This window comes from Thermobia domestica, chromosome 17, assembly GCF_964235325.1.
Source record: "Thermobia domestica chromosome 17, izTheDome1.hap1.1, whole genome shotgun sequence".
In the NCBI taxonomy this organism is placed as follows: domain Eukaryota; kingdom Metazoa; phylum Arthropoda; class Insecta; order Zygentoma; family Lepismatidae; genus Thermobia; species Thermobia domestica.
In genome coordinates, this window is record NC_137470.1 from 92,171,876 (window position 1) to 92,195,170 (window position 23,295).

Here is a 23,295-nt window from a genome sequence, read left to right on the forward strand (position 1 = left end):
AAACATTCAGTGCGTCCTATGACACTTCCGTATCTCACTTTCTGTTTTGTATTTTTATCTTCTGCCATTTATGACTTATAAGCATTGGACGTTTTATCTGTGCAACAATTCACATTTGAATAGTGGTCATTTCGTTAACGGTTACACACAAGAAAAAAATATTGCTACAAAAATTTTGTTTTTCACGATACATTAAATAACATACCTTCTAATTTGACATTTTCGAGTGATCTCCCTGTGCTCCATGACACGTAGCCATGTAAGAAAAACAGTTCTCTCCATTCAATGCACCCTACTACCACGTTTTCCTATATCATTTTTTATCTTCATTTGTTTATGATTTATAAGCACTGGACGTTTTATCCCAAACACTATAACTCCCTCACTCCCCCCCTCTATCTATCTATCTATCTATCTATCTATCTATCTATCTATATATATATATATATATTTATATATATATATATATATATATATATATATATATATGTATGTATTCGGGATGGACAAATTTTCCGAAATCCGGAAAATTTACTTTCTGGATCTTGGAAAAATTACGATGTCCGAAAATCCCGAAATTCGCAAAAATTCCGGAATTTGCTATCCCTAATAATATATATATATATACTACACTCTACTCTGAGTTGTAGAGTGTAGTCTGAGGAAGGAAGTGCTATACTTCCGAAACAGTTATTTTTCTAGTTTATTTTTTATAATAAATATTCTAGCCAGCCTTGTAAGAAAGCTGTTTTACTTTATTCAAGATGGACACAAGGCCATATTATCATAATATCCAAATGTTGTAATGCCTTTATAGACAATTCTTCATACTCACAGCGCACACGCAAACCAATTTGAGTCAAACGTTGATCGCAGTGGCGGATCTAGGAACATATTTTGGGAGAGGTTTCTCATTTTTTTTTTTTTTTTTTTTGAAATCCCAATATTGGGGGGAAGCTTGATGTTTATAAGTACAGAAATGACTAACATTTACTTCTTTTTTAAAAAATCTTGAAACTGGTGGGAGCTTTCCGCAACTTGAAGATGAAATCCATGAAATTCCAAGGCGTCGTGGAGTTAATGTGCAACTGCTTTTGAAAAAAATGCCCTAACAAAGAAGGATGTTCTCTCACCTGAAGAGTCCTGTATAACGGTTGACCAGCTTCAGGGCAGATATTTAGTAAAGTAGGAGGACATTTAAATCTACAAAGGTAGGTATAATTTCTAATTGCTTTTGTTTTAGTAACTGAAGAAATACTTCTTGCGTAACAGCTGTGAATTCTATTTTATTAAAACATATTTCACTTTTTAGGCGTCGCGGACCTCCTGGTTCGGTCCCATGAATCCCCAGGGGTCCGCGGACCCCACTTTGAGAACTACTGGATTAGATTGATTAAAAGTACAGCTACTTTCGTTTGAATATTCTAGAATATAAAACAGTGACGACCAAGTTCTTTGCAATATACGGCCACAACTCTTCTTTCACTTTTGAGGAACCAATTTGGGAACAATTTTGCATTTGTGATAGGAAAACAAAACGGAAGTGCTAACTCATGCAGCAGTACAAAAATGAAATGTAATCTTACAGTTTAACGTGTCACTATTATACCATTGAGACTAAGGGAGACGATGATTAAAGCAAATGAATTATTATGGAAAAAGTAGTGGAATGAGAAGGTTGAGGGAAATGGGAATACCCCGAGAAAATCTACAGACACGATGTTGTCGACCACAACCTCGCTTGGCCGGGGATCGAACCAAGGACCCCACACACGAAAGGTAAGCGCTCTACCACTTTTTTTAAAAGTTAACTGATTCACCGAACAAGTAAGAGTAACTTAATTTCCTTATTTTACTATATTTTTACTTCACTGTACACTCTACAGCTTTTCCAGTAACTTCATTAACGACACGGACACGAACACAGAAACATCGAGGACAGTTAAAATTTGAAAGTCTCTCTCGCCGGTAATCGAACCCGGGACCCCGTACATCAAAGGCGCAAGTGCTAGCCACTAGACCAGCGGGGAGGGCATCACTGAGGCACCGTGCCCCTTTTCTCATGCAACGGTGTTTGAGGTTTCCGCTGATTTTGAAAAAGAAATGGCAATCTCAGTTTCCCGAAAACTTCGAGAAGAGGTTAAAGAACGGGAATCAAAGTCTTAGAATAAGCAGAAAAAATTCATTAGCTCACAAATTATAAGAAATAGAAAAAAAATGATCCAAGTGCAATCTTGTTTCTCACAAAAGGTTACATGTAATCACACACAACGAGTATTAGAGCGCATATGTTGAAATCGGAAGTGGACGGGGCACCAGTGACCCTAAAATGGAGTCCACTATGAATTACTAAATAAGAAGTCGTTCCTCCGTACATCACCGTATTTATTTATTAACATTTAGGATTTTAGACTTTTGACTTTACGGAATCGAAGGCCGTTTAGCCCGTCACGTATATGAGAGATGACGTCCCTCGGCGAGCACACTATTTGGGGAAAGGGAAGGAAGGAAGCAGTCTGGGACCTAGAAGTTAGGTACCATCCAGGCATTTTCTTGGTGTGAATGAGGAAAACACAGGAAAACCTCATTCAGGATGACTGGCCTGAAAAAGCTTTTCCACTTTTTCCACCGAGTGCCTCCACCGGGACCGTTCGCACCAAAGGCGAGAGCGTTAGCGGCTACACTACTATTTTAACATGTTTTTGTTATTTATTGTATTTTTTATTATTAAGAGTGCAACGTGAGAGTTAAAAACTTTCTTCTTCTCATTATTCAGAGCCCCACCTCTGGTTTCCAGTAAATTCCCAAGCAAACGCTGTGCAACCCATTGTACATTATAATTTTCAAATCTATATAGACTTGTAGTCATGCACATCAGAGTCTCTTCGAACTTTGTACACTTTTCTTCTTGGCTACACATCCATACATTCAGCCATTTGGACCCACTCTAACACTCTGTGAGACAAGTGAACTAGGTACTGAGGATGTTCACAAAATTTGGAGATTAATCTCAGCTAGTTGAGATTATACTCAACTTTATGCATACGAAAAGTGAGAAATCACAGTTTGATTCATGAGTTCCGAGCATTTAGTCAGATACCTGAGATTAAACTCAAATGACGTAACGTTGTCCCGCTTTTTATGCATACAACCTTGAGATTAATCTCAAAATCTTGACCAAAGAGTAAGATCTCACTTTTATGCATGTCGCCCATCATGATACGAGACTATTTTACATAGTATATTACAATAAATAGACTGCTTGGATGCCAAGAACTAATACAGATAGGTATTTTTAAAAAGGATTTTTGTAAACACTAAATTATAAAACGGACCAGGAATGTGATAGAGTGGTTCGAGGAACACAGGAGCGAATTCAAAGTGATGTGCTGGACCACCAACTCGCCGGATCTGAACCTAATCGAACACATCTAAGATGTGGTTGAACGTGACGTCAGAGCGCATCGCCCCCCTACCCGGAATTACGGAAATTAAGTGACCTGTGTGTGCACATGTGGTGCCAACTCTCTCCAGCAACCAACCAAGGATCATTGCGTCCATTGAAAGACGCGTTGCCGTTGTTATCCGTGCCAAAGGTGGACATACTGACAATTAGGTAGGTAGTCATAATGTTCTGGCTAATGTGTGCATATATTTTGTCTCGACTCGAATTTCGTGACGTTTCGTCTGGAATTCGAGTCGAGTCGAGACAACATTTTCTAGAGACGAGTCGAGACAGGCTTAAAGTTCGACTCGTGCGCATCCCTAAGCTTTGCGGTGGGATCTAATGTATTTTGATTCAGTGTTAACGTGTAGATATAACGTCGGTGTGAAGAAAGGAGTGTTAAACGAAGCAAGCCGAACTAGATAACAAATAGTATTACGAAGATACATTATTAAAACAGTGTCTGTACGAATGAAATGTGCAACGAACATGTGTCATTTTAAATGTTGAGATTTTGAAAAATACAATACCATGTTACTGGGTAATCTCAGGCTAAAGATATACATTTTTTGCCATGTCTCAACAAACGATTGTATTCGATAACAAAAGTAGTCTGGAGCTGAGATAAGAAGTAGTGAACCGCACGCTGCACCGTTTAATCCTCAGGGAAGTTTCTCCCTGGCAGAAACTGATCGGGAAAGATGTCAGATGAATACAACAGGTGAAGGAGAGTTTATAATGCAGATCATGGACAGTCTGCTTCATCTTTTGAGACCAAGCATTGAAGTGTATATGTAAGTATACATTGATGTGAGCCTTAGAACAGTATGCTGTCATTGTTGGTTGTTTGAGGATAAGTTTTCAGTGCATTTTACGGAGTTCAACATTGTAATAATCTGCTGTGATGGTTTCACTTCGAATGAAAAAGACACGACTTTACCATATATTACGATAATAGCAACAAAACATTCTGCGGTTGGAGGAATGTTTTGGAATCCATCCTAAACGTTGATCACGATCCAAATACTGTCTTGACCTTTCACGATTGTCGTAGGAGATTCATTTTTCATCGGAAGTGACAATGCGATACAGATAAACTTTCCAGTTATTTTGTACACTTAGAGAATTTCACACTTCCAGACGGTGGTCCTTGTTGGCCAGTGTCATGTGGAAACCATGAGTCCAAATTCTCTACTTTACTTGTTGCACAAATCGGCCGAACGCCGGTCCGTCTGCAAATTCACAAATACTTTTTGATGGTTCGCTCTCAATGTTCTTCAGGAGCTCGCCAGAAAGAGCTGTTCGTCAGTGGACGTGGATCTAGCAGTTTTTCCTGTGCCACCGTCACGACACTTTACGAATCAATTGTGAAAGATATGTTCGTTCACCAACGCTGGTCAAAATCCAATTTTAAGTTTTCCCGCGGTTAGATTTGCAAAATGACCCAGTTTGAACCCCTGAAAGATAATCACTCGTGATTTTGTTTTCCATCATACATTTTTACATGACCCTAATCAATAATACAGTGTATTCTGTGTGATGGGGCACCTTGTTCTCTGAACATGCACGGAGTTTGTGATTAGTAGGAGTGATCTCACAGTCCATCCAATAATTGCTTTACAGAGACTCGTTTCCCATCGGACAGATGCGAAATCATAGTTTCATTCAAACTAACCCAATACGTATAGTTATTTACGTGACTTTCAAAATCATTGGTCTTTTACATTTTATGAAAATATACTACAGAAAGCACATTTAGTCATGCTGCCGAGTCTTACTGACGTCATATTGTTTTACTTCTAACAGCCTTTGTATGAAATAATCTTTAGAAATACTAAAGGAAAGTCAAATCTATTGAATGTAATGAGATTTATCGCAAGCTATTATTCTCTGAAGGTAAAAATCTAGGAGTAGCTGAGTCTGAACTGAGATTTTCGGTTTCTAATGCTAACGCTTTAGCATTGGACTAGTATCACTTGTTTCCTCGTTTCAGACAATCATTCACATAAGAAACTCTCCTAAGTCAATATTAAAAAGATCTTTTATTTTTCAGTGCTGGAGATATATAATTTATATTAATGACGGCTCATGCTATCTAAAAGGCTTGCTAAATTTTACCCTCCTTGCTACTCCTCCTGAGACTGCTGACAAAGTCGGAGCTATGAAGACGTTTTACAGAATAAAACAGATTCATATAGTAAACTCATGACCCGAATTACAGTAGAGATATTTACGTCTCCAGTCATTTTAAAACTTACTATTAAAGCTTTGTTTTCGCCAAGTGCAGAATATATGTAAACTGTTATTATATTTTTAGCAGCTTGTAAATTTTTTTAGGCAAATTTTCTTCTAGAAAATGTTTTGCAGACTTCGAGTAACGTCACGAAGGATCAATCTGCTTTATCTGAGTATGTTTTCTCCACAGAGAATATCTCGTAAGATGTGAACTTACAAAATAATGAGAAAAAAAATCTTTAACGCTACATGTTCGTGAAATGTTGATTAAAGGAGACAGATATGTTCACGCGAAGGATGGCCAAGAATGGGTGAAAGGAAATGAGAAAATGTCGAAAAACCAAGTAAACAAGATGTTCTTTGTAATTGCCGCAAACACCGACGAAAGTCCTCTTTTGGTATCTTCCCAAGTTCAGCCGTTATTTTTGATCTCTTCCACAGTGGCAAAATGGGTTCTTTTGAGGCTCACTTTAAGCTTTGAGAGATCCAAACATTCGATGGTGCTAAACTGTTTTCAAGGCTATCAAAGTCTCTTAAAGCAGATTTCCCCAATTTCCACATGAACTTGATGTTTGCGCGTTGCTCCATCTGTGAAATTGCGCCAGCTGATCACCACAGACTCTTCTGTTCAGCTAAACTTCTTATACGCTGCCTCTTATGACCTGTTCACACATGTTAAATTTATAATTAAGCAACCTAAGGACTGTACTGCAATGTTCATTGTGATTGCATCAAAAATGCCAAAACTACAACAGTATTCTGGTAAAAATTTGACTGCCTTGGTATATATATATATATATATATATATATATATATATATATATATATATATATATATATATATATATATATATATATAAGTATAAATCAAATATCAGCTCGAAAAATTGGCAGCATAAAAGAATAAATCTAATAGAAAGGTCGTACGGTTGGTCCCTAGAAAGAGAGTAATAATAGTCCAAACGTAAAGTGTTGACATGTGGAATCGAAAGCCTCAGTTTTTACTCAGATGCTCGAATTTTTTATTTAATAGAATAAAACCCTGCAACAGATCTTATTACATTCAATACTACAGACTAGGGATAGTCAATTCCGGAATCCCGAGAGTAAAATCATAAAAATTACGGACTTTTCTAAATTCCGGATTTTTTCCGAATTCCAGAAAGTGAAATTTCCTATTCCGGAATCTGAATTTCGAAAAATTTTGGTCATCCGTAGTACGGACCTTCATTTAATACCTGTGAAGATGCAGTTCATACAAAGGCAGTTAAAAGCAATACAATATGACATCAGCAAAAGACGCCAGGATGAAATGAATGTGAATCCTATAACACATCCGCAAACTTTTGAACAATCAGTGGTTGCGAATGTCATCAAAATAACCCGTAACTACTGAGTTGATGCGATTGAAAGTCACATTTTACACCTGATGGGAAACCATCCTCTATAATACAACCATTAGTCACACGTTCTATATCACAAATATCGTACATATTCAGAAAACAGACGGAATTACCAAACAGGAGGCACTGTATTCTAGATTAGGTGTTCCGCAACCTTTTTCCTACTCGTGGCACAGCATAAATTATCCGTAACTCAACACGGCACCGGAACGTTATTCCCCTGAAAACAAAATTTATAAATGTGTATAGTACTCAAAGTATCATAATTATTAGTAGTAATTAGTACCAATGAATAGAAATTGCATCGTGCATTCTTTTTACTACTACTACTACTACTACTACTAAAAATAATAATAATAATAATAATAAGAAGAAGAAGAAGAATTAAAATTTATTATGGCAGCAAAGTGCTGTGGATTTAAGCTCTATATATGAAGCTATTCCACTGCAGAAAATACACCAAACCTATTATTACACGTATTAAACTAGTTGCTGGTCCCAAGATTCCGACTTGCTGTACACGCGAAGAAATAAATATTTTTACCTTGGTTCAGGCATTTCGGCTCAGAACAGTAAATATATTATTGGCAACACCGCACGACTGTGCAGCTGACACCTCTCCCCTGCGGCTCTTGCCCAGCACACGAACCAGACACAAGCTTCGAAAGAAGACTAATAGAAGGAAAAGTGTTCTAAGGCACAAGTAGATTTTTTTCTTTATAGTTTAAATATCATGTTTAAAGACAGTTTCTGACTGAGAACAACAAAATGCTACTGAAGCTGAAGTGTGAAGGAAGGAAAGGACAGTTATTTGTACGAAAACTCTTGTAATTAACCCTTTCTCTTCTGCAGTTGGGATATATTCTTAAAATTTATTGGGAAATGATCCAAATCTTGCGTATCAGTGGGTATTTTATGTATGATATTACTTGAAAGGTTTCACACATTCGTAATACCAGTGACCATTCTGGTAGGCCTATAATCTCAGGCTGCCGAAAATGACAGGAAAATGCATGTGTCTCTGGCAATTTGGAGCTCATGCTTTATGTGCACATGCTCCTAGATTCAACTCCCTCTGGAAAGGTCATTACTGCATTCGCTGATTTGCAGTTTAGGCCTGTACTCATATACCAATAATAATAATATCCCTGACATTACAGCCTCGAATATGGCCCACCAAGATGTGAAACTCTCCATAAAGGTACACTATAACGGCTTGAGTATGAAATTTGAGAAATTTGCTATGGGAAATTTTTCATTGGCAAAAACCTGTTCTTACAATCAAAAATCGGAAACGATTCCGTTATTCAACACATCATGTGCATAGTGATGATGATGTCAATCGTCCGAGTGGTCAAGCTGGTGCTCTTCCCGCTGGTCTATTGGCTATCACGTGCGCCTTTGGTGTATGGGGTCCCGGGTTCTATTCCGGGTGGAAGAGCCTTTGGAATTTTAACTGTCCTCGATGTTTCTGTGTTCGTGTCCCTGTCGTTCTAGGTTAATAGAAAAACGAGCTAAACTCACTGAGAAAAATCCGTTATTTTGAAGCAGTATACTGTACAAATAAACGGGATCCTTATATTTACTACAGAAATCAGTACTTAGCATACATTATCCATATGCTACATACATATTGCCCTCTTTTCCGCTTAGATGTTACACCATGTTGTTGTAGGATGTCAGACATCTAAAAGTCTTACGTATATTACATAATATACGTATGTTGCGTACGTCAGCTATAAGTTACATACTTCCATCTGTATGTGAGATCCTGACCACCTACATACAGTTCTTTCGTTCGTGCGGAAAGTACATTTATTCGGAACACTTATACGGAAAGCATGCATAAAATATACTTTTTGAGTTATACGTTTAGTGTACGTTAAGTCCAAAAACTACAGCATTTACACATGTAACCTATGTTTCAGGTACGCCACATACTTTTTTCTCAGTGTGCGAGTAAAACCTAGTAATAAGTAGTTAAGCGAGTTAATGAGACACTTTCGGTGAATCAATTAACTTAAAAAAGAGTGGGCTAACATACTACCGTAAATTTCGTGATTGGAAACCCAGACAAGGAAAGCTAATATTTTTCTTTTTTTGGTGAATATTCTTCCTTTATGACTGTCATTGGTATTAAATAGATATTGAAATTAAATTGATACGTAAGAGAATGTAGAAGTGGGATATTTAGAATTTATGAAGTTTTCCAAGAAATTAGAAATCCAGTTGTTCGACTTTAATGTGAGATATGTTGATGGCAAATACAATTAAGTTTACAGGCAATTTGAAAGGTGTATATCATTGGAAAAAAAAACACGAGGCAGTATGAAACTGCGCAACATGCACGTCATATAATGAACTCCGTAATTTCGCAATGTGGAAGGGTAGAGCACAAATATATTGAAACACCAGCCATGTCTAGTGATGTAGCATCGAGGATTCAGCATCAAGGGTTTTGGGGCCCTGTTGATACTCTTCGTATTTAGGTAATGAAAAATGAGATGCTAGCGATCGTGATTTTGTCGCTCCGGTAAATGAATTAGAATCTCGTTTGTACATAACTTTCTGACAGATATTTAACAGAAATTTTCCCCGCTGGTCTAATGGCTAGCATGTGCGCCTTTGTTGAACAGGGTCCTGGGTTCGACTCCCGGTGGGAGAGCCCTTGAGAACTAATGTTGCGTGTGACACATTATAACTCATTTAAAAATGTACAACTCTAAATTAAATCGAAGAATATGCCACAATTGAGATTCCCAATACACGATATTGATATAGTGAACTACAAAACGAAGCGAAATCTGAACAAAAACACCAGAGGTGTAAAAAGTGCAACCAAGTTCGTCAGCTTCAAAAAGTGTTGAGATGAGGATGGATGAGCCAAGTTCCTTGGCTACTGCATCTGAAACGAACACTAGAACTAGGTGCGAGGTGTCTAACATATTCGAATATACCAAGAGTATCTTTCTAGTTTCACGGTAGGAGCATTTCAGCCCAGGCTGGTGGTGGCTCCCAAATCTAGCACGCTGATAAGTACCATCCCTAATGCTCGTCAACATCATTTTCCTTGACACCTCGTGGAGGATTATAAGTATTCCTTGTCTGGATTTCGAACCACCAATCTTACTGCAGTACACTGTATACGTGCCTTAGCGCAGTTGATATTCCTAAGGTTGGTGGTAGTCTCAAACCCACCACGCCCATCACCACTATCTTTAAGGCTCCTTAACATCATTTTCCTTGACACCTCGCAACAAGCTCCAGTGTTCGTTTCAGATGCAGTGGCCAAGGAACTTGGCTCATTTATCCTCATCTCAACATTTTTTGAGGCTGGCGAACTTGGCTGCACTCTGGTGTTTTTCTTCAGATCAGCTTTACTGTCATGAAAATATTTCTCTATTTACACTGTAGACGTTACGTTTGTGTTTGATTTTCCTTGTTCTTCCCTTGCTACCATGAAATCTGTCTGTTATACATAAAGTTAATCTTATCAGTTAAATTGTAAGTTTAAAAGATTTCAGACCATCAGATCTCGATGAATAGCGTTTATCCATTTAGTCCACGAAATAAATACAATTCAGAAACTGTATGAGACACAGACGTATAGTTCGTAGTGAGGTCGAACATGAGCTGTCGCATGGAAATAAAAAATAAAATGTAATTATCAGTGTAACATCCGATGATTATGACCTTAAGGCTAAGGGAGACGGATGATTAAGGGAAAGTGAATAATGGAAGAATTATGGAATAAGAATATGGGAGAAAACGGCAACAACCGGAGAATGTTCACGGACACGATGTTGTTCATCACAAACGCACTTAGCTGGGGATCGAACCAGGAACCCCACGCACCAGAAGTAAGGCTCTACCATAGAGCCACCGTGCCACCCAACATAGTGAAAATGAAACAACATACATTCTGGTTCATTAACTAATGGTCAATTAACTAACTTTGGTTAGTATCCTTACTAGCCTTATGTTAATAGGGAAAAGATGCAATTTAGAGGAAAGAAAATCAGAGTCTTCAACGAGGATTGCATCCAGAATTATCAATATTCGAATACTCGAAAGCATCGACCTGTTCAACCAAACAAGAAAAGAGCAGGTTTATTACTTCATATCATTCGTTAACTAGATATATTTCCTCGTGTTAACATACTTTATAACCACTTGAAGAAGCTAGTTCTTTGATAATTCAATATGACGAATCCGATGTAAAATATGAAAAACAAATAATATTTTTACAACCATTGCCAGGGGAAGAAAGGAAGGGATACAAAAAGCACACACAGCTTGCATATATAGCCTAGTTGGAATGCAAATACAGAAAGCTACAACAAATACGTCACCTCTCTTGCAACATCATCTTAACGTCTTATCCTTGGGAGCATGCAATGTTGCCAAGTGTATTTTGAGATGGAAAACATATATTTCCTCGAAAGGTACGCTATAGGTTAAATATGTGCCTAATTAAATGCTCTAAATTTTTAAATTTAACAAATTTATTACCTGTTTAGTTAGCATACCAACCACGGCAAACTATGCCATATTAATGCAGTTTTTCAAGGGCTTTATTATACACAATACTAGCTCAAATTCGGCGAATTGCCTGCGCATTCGCAACGCAGGAAGTGACATCAATTAGCTTGAGATCTTATTATTAGGAATTAGCGTGACGCATAGACTGAGACGTTTGTATTTCATTACTAGGACCACTGTAGTCATACTTTCAATGTGATGCCTGCGTAACTACACACATCAGATGATTCGTGGTGCAAGTCTCATTTCTTCTAATGGTATTGACTCTTTGCGCTCTTTGGTGTTTTAATTTTCGTCAACATCGAAAAACCCAGTTTACGTAAATATGTAGTTGAAAATGATCTTAGCGACTGATTGTACCATCAATGAGGGAACGTTTTGAAGTTTTACTAGCAGCCTCTGATCAAAGGACTTTTTCTACTTTTTTTTTTCCCTATCACCAGAAATTAACATCTGAAATTTTGTATCTTCTTTCTTGACTTTCAGGCCGACTGTATGTTGACCACAGGACAGGACATCCAAGCCGAGGCTGAGTACTGTGAGCAACGTAACAAAACATCGTATTTCCTATTCACTCAAGTTAGTAGTAGACGAAGGCCTGGTCAAAGTAGACAGATACACAGTCAATGTACTCCTGCCTGCCTCGGTCTCGTGGCCATCTTCTGGCCAATATGCGGCCAGCTTTGTGGTTAGTTAGTACACCTTATGAAATAAAACGAAGTGCAATTGCTAGTTTTACATGCTACTTGTATGCCCTTTAGGCTGAAGGAGATCGACGAAGAATGTAAGGCAATAATTATTAAATAACTGGTGAATTAGCAATATAAGAAACAGGAGAACACCCAAAAAAACCCACGAACACGATGTTGTCCAGTAGAAATCGATCCAGAGATCCCTCACACCAAAAGTGAATGCTCTACCGCTGGTGTGAGCGACAAAAGAAGACACTCTCTTGTCGATGGAGAAAATAAATCCAGCAGCCGTTGACCAACATGAAAGCCTGTTCAGAATGAGTTGTAATTGTCTTGCAGCAACACGGAAATCACAAGAGTGGCAATAAATTGCAAGTCATCCACATACAACAGTCCATAAACGGGAGCCAGTATGTGTCACAGCACCATTTACCGCCACAGCAAAGACAGTTACATTTAAGTAATTGCTTTGTGGTACGTAACTTTCTTGCAAGAAGCGATCAGAGAGTATGGATCCTAATCGGATTCGAAATATATCGATCTCCAGGAAACTCGTGTAAAGGAAGCCCATACAGCCTCGTATTTCCGAAAGAAGTAGCTGACGTAAAATTCCATAACGCCAAGTGGTATCATAAGCTTTCAGAAGATCAAAGAAGGTAATCAGATCTTGGCGATGGCGAGAAACATCCAGGATTGCACTCTCAAGATGAATAGTAGTGGAATGGAAACACTGGAGACTGAAAAATTACTTTCCAAATACCACGGTAATTTTCTCTAATAATTTGCATAAGCAACTGGCCTAAACGAGCTGATGTAGCTGACTTTCCAGGCTATAGTATAGGAAGAATATAAGCTTCACGCTAGGCACCAGGAAAAAATTCAATCCAGATATGATTATAGATGTTTAAATTGTGAATAGACGCAAATTTTAAAACTATGATTAAGAAAGAACATGTACCGACATATAAGTTGATCACCCGTAATCCAAGAAATTTAATGTAATATTCATAGTGTGTTCTCACACTCAACAATAAATATATAAAAACTTGCTTACGGCTTTTCGTTGTAGTCTTAATATCAGTATTTCACTCCAGTGTCCGTTTTAAAAAAGGAAAAGAAAATAATAAATCATTCTTCACACTACAACCAAACTTCTGGGTGTGATCGCAAGCTTACTATGCCCTCACAAAGAAAAAGTATTTTTCAACATGCTGAAGAGTTAAAAAAAAGGTCAGCTACAACGATCTGCCATCGGTTAATTTCGTAACCTCTTCTGTTTTTCATGGTAGTAAGACTACAAATGATTCTGCAAAAGTTTTATGTCCCACGGTTGTCGGCTAGGCTAAAGGAGACGGTGATGATAAAATAATGAATGAAATGGTGGAATGAAGAAAGTGGGAGGAAACGGGAGAACCCATGAAAAAGCCACGCATACGGTGTTTGTCCACCACAAAGTTCACTTGGCGCGAGCTCGGATCGGACCAGGGACCCCAAGCACCAGAGGTGAACGCTCTACCACTGAGCCAACGCGGTCCGACAAATGATTGTGTGTGGTGTGTAGTTTTTGTGTGTCACTTTCCTCCTTTCTGACTTTACCTCAGTTTGAAGTGAATCTGTTTGGGTGTGCAAAGAGGGGTGGGAGGAGCAAGTATGCAAGAGCTATTACGGATAGTACTCTGCTTCTGAGCAGATATGTAGATTAAAGGAAAAACTTAACAGAAGTTACTTTCTTATTATGTTGTTTCAGTTCCGATGAACATGAAAATATTGGAGTTATCCCACTATTCTTAAAAAATGAAAGATCGAAAAAGAAAAAAGAACGACGAAAAGGGAATGAAACTTGTTCCGATGCCAAATTAGCTGCAAGTTGGTAAAAATGAAAATAAAATGAAGTCTTTCAGTTTAACGTCCCACGAATTCGTCTTTTAAGGTATTAAGATACCTGTACGATTAAGTGAATGATAAGGGAAGAACTGGTGGAATGAAATGCGAGAGGAAACGGAAGTACCCCGAGGAAACACACAGACTGCGAGTTTGTAGTCTTTCACTCTACTCACGGGAACACCGTTGAAAGACCCTTCTACTTTTTACAATATATTCAGATTTTCTTGCGTAGCACGTCGCGTCGAGCCTCAAGAGAACAGTTATATTTTTGGCAAATAACCTAGACACTAGGTTTAAACAAATAGATTTAACATTTTAACTCTTCTCTCACTTCTTTCCGTCCCTTATCCAGCTACTGTACTGGAATTTTGTGTATTTCCCTTTGATATCACAAAAAAACTCCTCGAAAGAATGATTGCCAAGATAAATTTAATTGAGCTTAATATATTTGTTTTCTTATATTTTTTATTGTTTTAATATTTTTATAGAAGGCATGCTTTGCGTCATGTCCACCTACTAGTCATTCAGCTTTAGCCAAAGGTGGAAAGATATATGTAATAAATGCGAAACATCGTGAACTATTACACACGCGCAAAATTTAATGCGCATGGATAGACATGTTATGTGGTTTGAGCACTGAAATACCACCTGTGCATTTTTCTGGATGGATCAAAATCTTCTAATGATGGACAGTTCATGATATCGTTAAATGCAAATTGGAAAGTTTTAACTTAGTAAGAAATTCCAAGTAAGCGCATAAAAATAAGTACTGGAGGTAAAAATTCGGAATGATGACGTAAAAAAAAAAAAAAAAAAGCTAGGAGATAAATACTTATTTTCAGTTGCCACGGCGATTTAGCATTTCTAGAACGCTGTCCACCGTTTATTATTATTTACCTGGATTGAAACACATTAATTATTATCTTCTTAAATACCCTATCCTTGGTTCTTGGAAATAAACCCAACCTTAGGTTCTGAAATATCTATATATTTGTAAGCAACTGGCTTTAGAGTATATGACACAACACTAATAACAGTGCTTGTTTCCCGCAATAAAATGAAGATTTTCAGCACAGGTGATATAAGAGGCGGAGCCTACAACTTAATGTGGATTCCGAAACACTTGGGATCTAACCTTACCGTAGTAATTGCCTCCTACAGGTGAGATAACACCTTGTCCATCAAATATGACAGAAAGCTGCGCCCTCCTGATAGCCTTACATAAGAACAGGCCGCTGAAAGGCATCACACCAAATCTTATACATTTGTATTAATGTAAACAAATAAAAACATACGTACCTGCTTTGCTATATTCATCTGCAGCGACTTCATAATCAGGTCTCCACTTCAATATTGAAGTTTTGAGGCTGAAATTCAATAAATAATAACATACATGAAGTCACAATGAACAACCTCGTAACACACAACTTATACACAACAAAATCGTGCAAATACTGACCGTTATGGACTACGTTTCTTCCATATCACATAACTGGCCAATATATTGTTTCTAGCGCTAAACATATTATTCAAACTAGCTGTCCATCTGACATTGTCCAATCTTTTTACAAATGTCCTGGACAACTATGATAAAATTAAGCAATAGTGACATCTTCATTTAAGTCACTGCTGAAAATCAACTTACAAATCTATACAGGTTTAATTTATTCTGAGGAACTTCAAAAGCTCAAACTCATTTTCCCCATCTCCTTTAGCGTCAATTACCTTTCCCATCTCTGCAACTGAAAAAAAAATGATTACAGTAAATAAATAGATAAAACTAATCACATAACATCACTATCTTCAAATATATAAAATTGGAGTAATAACGCAACTTACACAGATCAAAACACTACCCAGAATTCTTCGCAGACTCTTCGATTAGAATAATGTCCAGGCTATGGGTTAAAAATTCTGAACATTGGATACATAACCGTAAAAACATTTTTTTATAACACTAGCTTGAACCTGCGCTCTCTACACAGCGCATCATTCACATATGAACATGAATTTCCTTGTCATTCCGCACAACATCTGTATGTCTCTCTACAGACACAAATAAAGGTGGTCTTGATAAAAATCGGCAAAGGGTATCACAAAGCGGAGATTTTTTCGATTATTTTTTCAATATCTCGCACCATTTGCAAGATTTGAGCCTACTTCCGGTCGGAGCTTCTAATTCATGTGTGATCAGTATTTTCTTTCTTCTTGCATGCAGTATGTAATAAGCAGATACATTACACACACAATTAATTATAATGTCAGTGATATATGGTGTTCATTGGGCAAAACACTCCAAACAATAAACATTCATCTTAGACTGAAGAAATTGCTTTCTTTCGTTTTTCATTGTCATTTGGTGTTGAAACAAACGCCGGAGAGATATACTAACTCCGTATACAAATGTGGTGCTGGAATATATAACTCATAAGATATAATGCTTTACATTTAAAATTTCAACACTTCCAGTGTACTCTAAAAAAAAGTCCTACAGAAATAACGGCCTTTTTTTAAATATTCAATTAGAACTGAACAATCTACACAAAATTTGCAATCAATCAGTGAAAACGGCATCTTTCTAGAGCTTTTAGTTTCCGAGATATCATTGTCAAAAGAATTAGCCACAAACATGTAAACTTTTCTTGACCACAAACACATAAACCTAGCATTTTAATATATAGATTCTGGTGCAATTTTAATACTATAATCGACAATCAACACTCGATATACAGTTTAATTCTTTTACAACCTAATTGTAGAAATCAAGGTGATACACCGGAATCGATCCCACGTTAAGTTGTGTACGCCTACATAACATTGGAGCTGAACAGGTATGTGGTCGGACGAGAGCTATTTCCTATGTCACACACGTTCAAACACTGCAGAAACCACATTAAGATAAAATTAAATACACCATACAAGCACGATCGAAGTTCATACAGATGGCACGCCAAACGCCACAACAACAACATTGCTGCATAATACATACTGTCAAAATTCTATGGAATCTTTCGGTACCTACCAAAAGTTTCGTTTTGAATGTGGCCCCTGAAAGACCCATTACGTATTGCGCAAAGTCAACACAGGACCGAAATCTTAAATATTTGGTAACTTTAGTGACTAGCTTCAAAGAAAACCTTTGATTAGTCATATACCTTCCGTCGCTCCGCGCCTGCTCCCTACAGAAGCACGGTCGCGCAGGCCCACTAGCCTCACCCTGAGCACAACCACATCAAAAACACACGGAGGTCAGACTCAAGAGAACAAGATGAACATATTGACGAGCAACGACAACGTGCTCGGCCGAAAAATGACTCAAAGAGGTTAAGGTGCAATTAGTGAAAAGTTGATCCATCCATCTATCTATCTATCTATATATATACATACACCTGCAACGAAGTGAGATTCGGAAGTCATATTGTAAATGAATAAGAGTTAAATAAAACTGACATTTTACTGGAGGGTAAATCTCTTGATATAATTAATAAATTTAAGGCAATATGTCTTTAAAAAATAATTATTCCTTTTATTGGTTAAACTAATATTAGAACTGAAGTTTTCTTCAAACGTAGTGAGATAAATTAACACGTCAAATAGGCAGTAGGAAATTGAAATACTAATCGAATGTCGAAATAGCTGTCAAAAGTTCGAGATATAAGACTAGTGGATTTAGTTAAGAAGTTCACAAATAGGACTAACAATATTGCAGAAGTGCTTATCACAGTTCTATTTTACTACTGCGAACTATCTCCATATATTAGTACTAATCAAAAACTGGACAAGTATCTCCTTTAGGCAATTCATTAATTATGTCGATTCTTTCGACTCAGTAGATCGATTCTTTCTGAGGAATTTCTCTGTAAGTTGAACTTATTTCACTTGTCAAGTGAAGATTGCAACACAGAAGAGAATTGTTACAAATTGTGTTTCAGTGTGGGAATACTGAAATTAAGTAAGACTTGTATTTCGTGTGAGAAAAAGTATGTTATTTTTCACCTTTCGTGGAGAACGACTGAAAGTGAGAAGTATGTGATATTTGAGGTATGTAGCTTAATTATACTCATCTATATAATTTTTTTAGGCGTTTATTATTTTAAACATTGAACAATTGAAATATTGATCAATTCAAAACTATTCTAAGAGTGGAAATTAGGATAGTAATAAATCATTCGTTACTTCATAAAGCAATGTTTAAAACAATTAGTGAAAAAATGACAGAAGGAATCGCCAAGATTCCTAAGCCGATTCTGTTTCGGAGGAACTGTTTCCTCAGAACATTGAAGGAACTGTTGCGAGGAATTAGTTCTTTTGGAGTTGGGATCGGAATCGAACGAAAAAATTACATCTAAGCTTTACGTCCTTGGCATATGTCGGTTAGGCTAAAAGAGACGGTGATGACGGGAAATGAATGAAACGGTGGAATGAAGAAAGTGGGAGGAAACGGGAGAACACCGAGAAAACCCATGAGCACGGTGTTTGTCCATGGAATCATTGAATGAATCGAAAATTAATGAATTGCCTAAAAAGAAAAATTTTCGAAAAACTGCAATAAGATGTAAGTCACCAGTTCTTACGATATCCTTGGCCACATAATACCAGATTTTCCGAAATGTGCTAATTCCCATACGAAAGGAAAATTTTAACATTTTAGCTTCATCATGTAACGAAAGTTCTTCATTTATATCCAACCTCTCTAACACTCTTTTAGTTTTACTGCGAACTGACTTTGCCACAAAGGAGAAATTAAACGTCATATCTGGTCCTTCAAAATGGATCACTTGGTAGAATTTACAAACTCGCAAGAAAGATGAAACAAAAAGAAAGAAAAAGAAACAAAACGAGGCAGTTTTACTCAATAAAACTACGAACAGAAATGCTCCTTACGCATTAGTTACTTCCATCACCCTCCCTTAGCTCAATCTCCGTCACAGCAGCTCTCAACTGCAACCAAGAAATGGCATACAATAGGCAATAACATGTTTGTGTTTAAAACAGTCATTTGGTGGCAGAACTTGAACAAGGAAAAGAAACTTAATTTTTCACTGCTTGTACATTCGGAAGACGTAGCTTTATTACATTCTTCATACTATTACGTAAATCCACGTTCCCAAGTTATTACAAGAACTGATCTACTCGCGTCATTACAAGAGACATCCTACTCAATGCATTATAAGGAAAGCGTATGGGCGACATATACCATATCACAAGCAAGAAAGAGGCGAAAACAACTAGTGACTCTCCGCGGAGAAAAAAAAAAACTCTTACACGCGCAAGCATTCGTCAGTGTTTCCAGTGTATTGCTTTTACAAAAATTGTTAGCTTAAAAAAAAAATCTCGATTTTTCTAAATAAACTTAAATGAACTAATTAGAGATATATCAAACAACACTAATATTTTTTTTTAAACATAATAATGTTCAAATAATATAATTCTAGAAATTTTAATGACTAAATGCAAAAGTCAGAAAAACAGGGCAACGACGATTTCTAACAATTACAATACCCAATATTGAACTTTGGAGCCAGAATCCTATAGGGAGTATCCACTGAATGACATACAAGAGTGAAGCTAAAGCAGAGATTTAACACATGAGACACCGACCACACATCAAAACGATATTTCCAAATAGACTCGATCGAAGTACTTTTAAGAAATGTTCTTTATTATCTATTAACCGACTTTATTCGAAATTCTCATGAAAAACAGGAACAACTGAAGTTTAAAGCATCATTGCTACATCAACTGTTATAAATTAACCTCAATCCTTAATTCCCTATTTAACTGGCTATAGAAGTGTCAGTTGAACACCGTCCACAAATGCAGTCTTCTCGCTGTCTCAGTCTTTCATCATTTTACCACAAGTAGAAAAAAAAAAACAAGGTCATGTATAACATTGGTTTATCACTGGCGCAGGTTCCTGGTTCGATCACAGCTGTCGCAAAATGGACATTGTAGCGGACAAACAGCGTGTACATGGGTGTTCCGAGTTCTTCAGATTCCTCCAGTTTTCGTCATGCAATCATTATCACCGTCCCCCTTAACTTCAGTGCATAATTGTGAGACATTGAATTAAAAAATAACAAAATGCCACACAAGGGAATCCGTGAAGTCTCATCTGCGTTTCGTGTGACAGACTTTGCACCAGTCATACTAGCTTGTATCTCGAATTCTAGAAAGAAGTAGATAACCTCGTAGAGTAACAAAGAAGTGGGTAATTCTATAAAAAGATGGAGTAGGAATAAAATCCACTATTACACTCAGGATTCAAATTCTTGTGCCAGCCGTCCTCACTGAAGGTTCCGTTCATTTCCCTCAAAACACGCCAGACAAATACTGAGATAGTACCTTACGTTCAGGAGCCAGAGATAAGAAACAGCAATATTAAATGGATTTCATGATTTTTTTTCTCTTTTTAAGAACTGAAATGCTGTCAATTTACCTTTTCGACACATCCAGTTCTCAGTTTGATTTCTTATAACAGATTTTACTACTAAAGGGCCTTTGTATCATACGATAATTGTACTACACATTACATTCTCCACCAGATACGTAAGAATTAGTGTTTCACGATCTGATTGTCGCTAGTGTTAAGAACATAGAGATATGTCCTTAGTAATTTCCTTTTTTAATTCAAGCGTTTCAGATTTCTAATTAACTAACACATGGAGAAAGACATTTTATTATTTGTTCGTACTAATACGGGAGTACCCTATGTCCTAGAAAAACATAGGGAATGTAGTCGAATTGCTTTTATTCCAAAGTAGTTGAAATTCCCGTCCTTTTCACGGGAAGAATCAAATTCATGGAAAATATTTGATCCTTCTCACCCTTTATGATACGTGTATGAATGAAAATATAATAAGAAAAACTCCGTAAGTTATTCTGTTAGAAATTTTGAATCCTCTTCTCGCTTAGGATATGCCATTTAAACAAACTTACATTTCAGAATCCCCGCTTGAGGTAGATACTATGTTGAAAAACTCAATTTTAAGCCGCTTAATTGATATCCCGTGACGTAAAAAGAAACAACAGTCGACGTCGATTTAAATGTGAAGATAAATTATAAAAAAGGCAGTCCCCTTAAAAAGGGAAATCTCAAAAATGCTGAGAAACGGTTCCACTTATTTTTAACGAGAAGTTTATACCCAAGTTTCATCTTCCTAACTTTACACAATCGTAAAATACTCAATTAAAAAGAAAAAAACTTCCTTGCCCTTATAATATGAATTTTGAAGAAAGTAACATGATAAAAGCCCAATTAAAGGTACGTGATAACTACATTAAAAATTAATTTCAGTTTAGCTGTTTCCCCGTGATGCAATTATAAACAAGAACCTTTTAATTTCTATATGCTCAAGTGATAGAGCGTTGGCTTAGCATTCGGTAGTCGTGGGTTCGATTTCCGCTGCCAACCAAACTGACTGGAGTATCCCAAGGTCTTCCTCAGTTCTAGCAGGCAAATGCCGGGATGGTACCTACTAAACAGGCCCTGGCCGATACCCTCCCAAATTCTTTCCATTGCTATTGTTGTTAGATATCCAGTATAAAATTGCCTCTGAGCTGTATCTGGTGACTGTTAAATAAATATGTAAGAAATTACAGTTTAATATTACTACAGCCAATTTGATCGAGCGAAAAAAAATATATATAATAACAATAATCGTTACGCATGATATCCAAACATTTCTTTCTCTCAATGGTATTCTGTTCTCTCTTGATAAATGGACATCTTAGGTCAATTCTGAAACTAGGCACGTATTAAGAAACAAGACTGAAGGAATTAATTGTAACCGCATTAAAGTTATTTCAATCCAAGTTTTGAAATATATTCTTGGAGGTGTGTTGAAATTTTGCATCAACTAAAGAATCAGGTGGTTTAGTAGGTGCGGCTGATTTGCATGTAGGGATCGACGAGCATGTTGGATCTCTATATAATTAGCGGTGAGTGTTTCTTATTTGTTAATTGATATTGTTTCTATTCTTGATTTGTTTTGCATTTGTGCATTTTTTAAATTTACGAATCGTGTTTTTTTTTCTCCAGCTTATTTTAGAGATTTTTTTTGGGGGGGGGCTGTAGCCCCCCAATATACTTCCGAATACAAGCAGTCTACATTTTATATTTTTTTCTTTTTGAAATGTTTAGCTCAGAATTAAAAATCGTAGTTGAAGATTATGGATATTTTGGATTAGGTTAGTTTAAAAACTGGTTTTCACTTCATTTAAATTATTATTTGTGGCTGTTGTTAATCCACACTTTGGAGAACTAGTGATATACGATTCTTTAAGAATCGATTTATCTGAACTGGTTTCCAGAGTAGTTTAGGAAGCACGAAGCAGTTCCCAAAGATGATTCTATTCTCCGGAGTAGTCTAGGAGTGAGTTCTGGGGGAGAGTAACAGGTTGTCTGTTCCGAGGAATTGATCCCTAGACTGCTCTGATGAATTAAATCGTTCTTGGGAAATAATTCTTAAATTGTTCTGGGAACCGGGTCAGATGAATCGATTGCCGTCACTGTCCGAGTCAAAGTTAAGACTTGCCATTGAATGAATTACCTAAGGGAAACACTTGCTGGGTATCTCATGAAGGTCCAATCCTATTTACTCAAGCTTTACATGAATATTCAAGTTTCTTATGAGCACGTCAGTAACTAAATCACTTAGAAAATGAGGGGCCTTTGTTCCGCATTGTTACAAGATTTTAAACCTTAGGTTAATTAAGATCAGATTCATATTTCTGGATCTACAGTCCACCACTTACCCGAAGCAAGTATTCACAGTAAATCACAGCAAATAAACTGATTTCTAAGGTGGCTAGGTTATTCAAATGAAGAAACTTCCCTTAAAAAGTAATGTCACTTTACGTTATTAGCTGTAAAATTAATGTCTCCTTAGTGTAAATAATGTGGATTGCAGAAGTATGTTTTGAACGAACCACTGAGGCCATATAAAACGTGAATAATTTACGGTGAAATCCAAGCCAGCGGTATGGATTCAAATTTCAAGAGATATATATTCTGTAAAGCCACGCCAACTTTTTAGCGTGACAACAATTATTTACGAATAGATTAAGAAGATAGGATGTAGATTTCTGGGTT

General features: G+C 36.9%; 1 protein-coding gene across 2 annotated transcripts in view; it reads right to left on the reverse strand.

The window, feature by feature from the left end:
• gammaSnap1 (gamma Soluble NSF attachment protein 1) overlaps nt 1-23,295 on the reverse strand; it is a 75,401-nt gene that overhangs the window by 51,001 nt on the left and 1,105 nt on the right. For both annotated transcript variants that reach the window (XR_014128838.1, XM_081743666.1), the window contains exon 2: nt 15,501-15,568. Coding sequence is in view for 1 of the 2 variants with exons in the window: in XM_081743666.1 (XP_081599792.1) it covers nt 15,501-15,568 (68 nt within the window). In the remaining variant the exon portion in view is untranslated. The remainder of the gene's footprint in view (nt 1-15,500; nt 15,569-23,295) is intronic.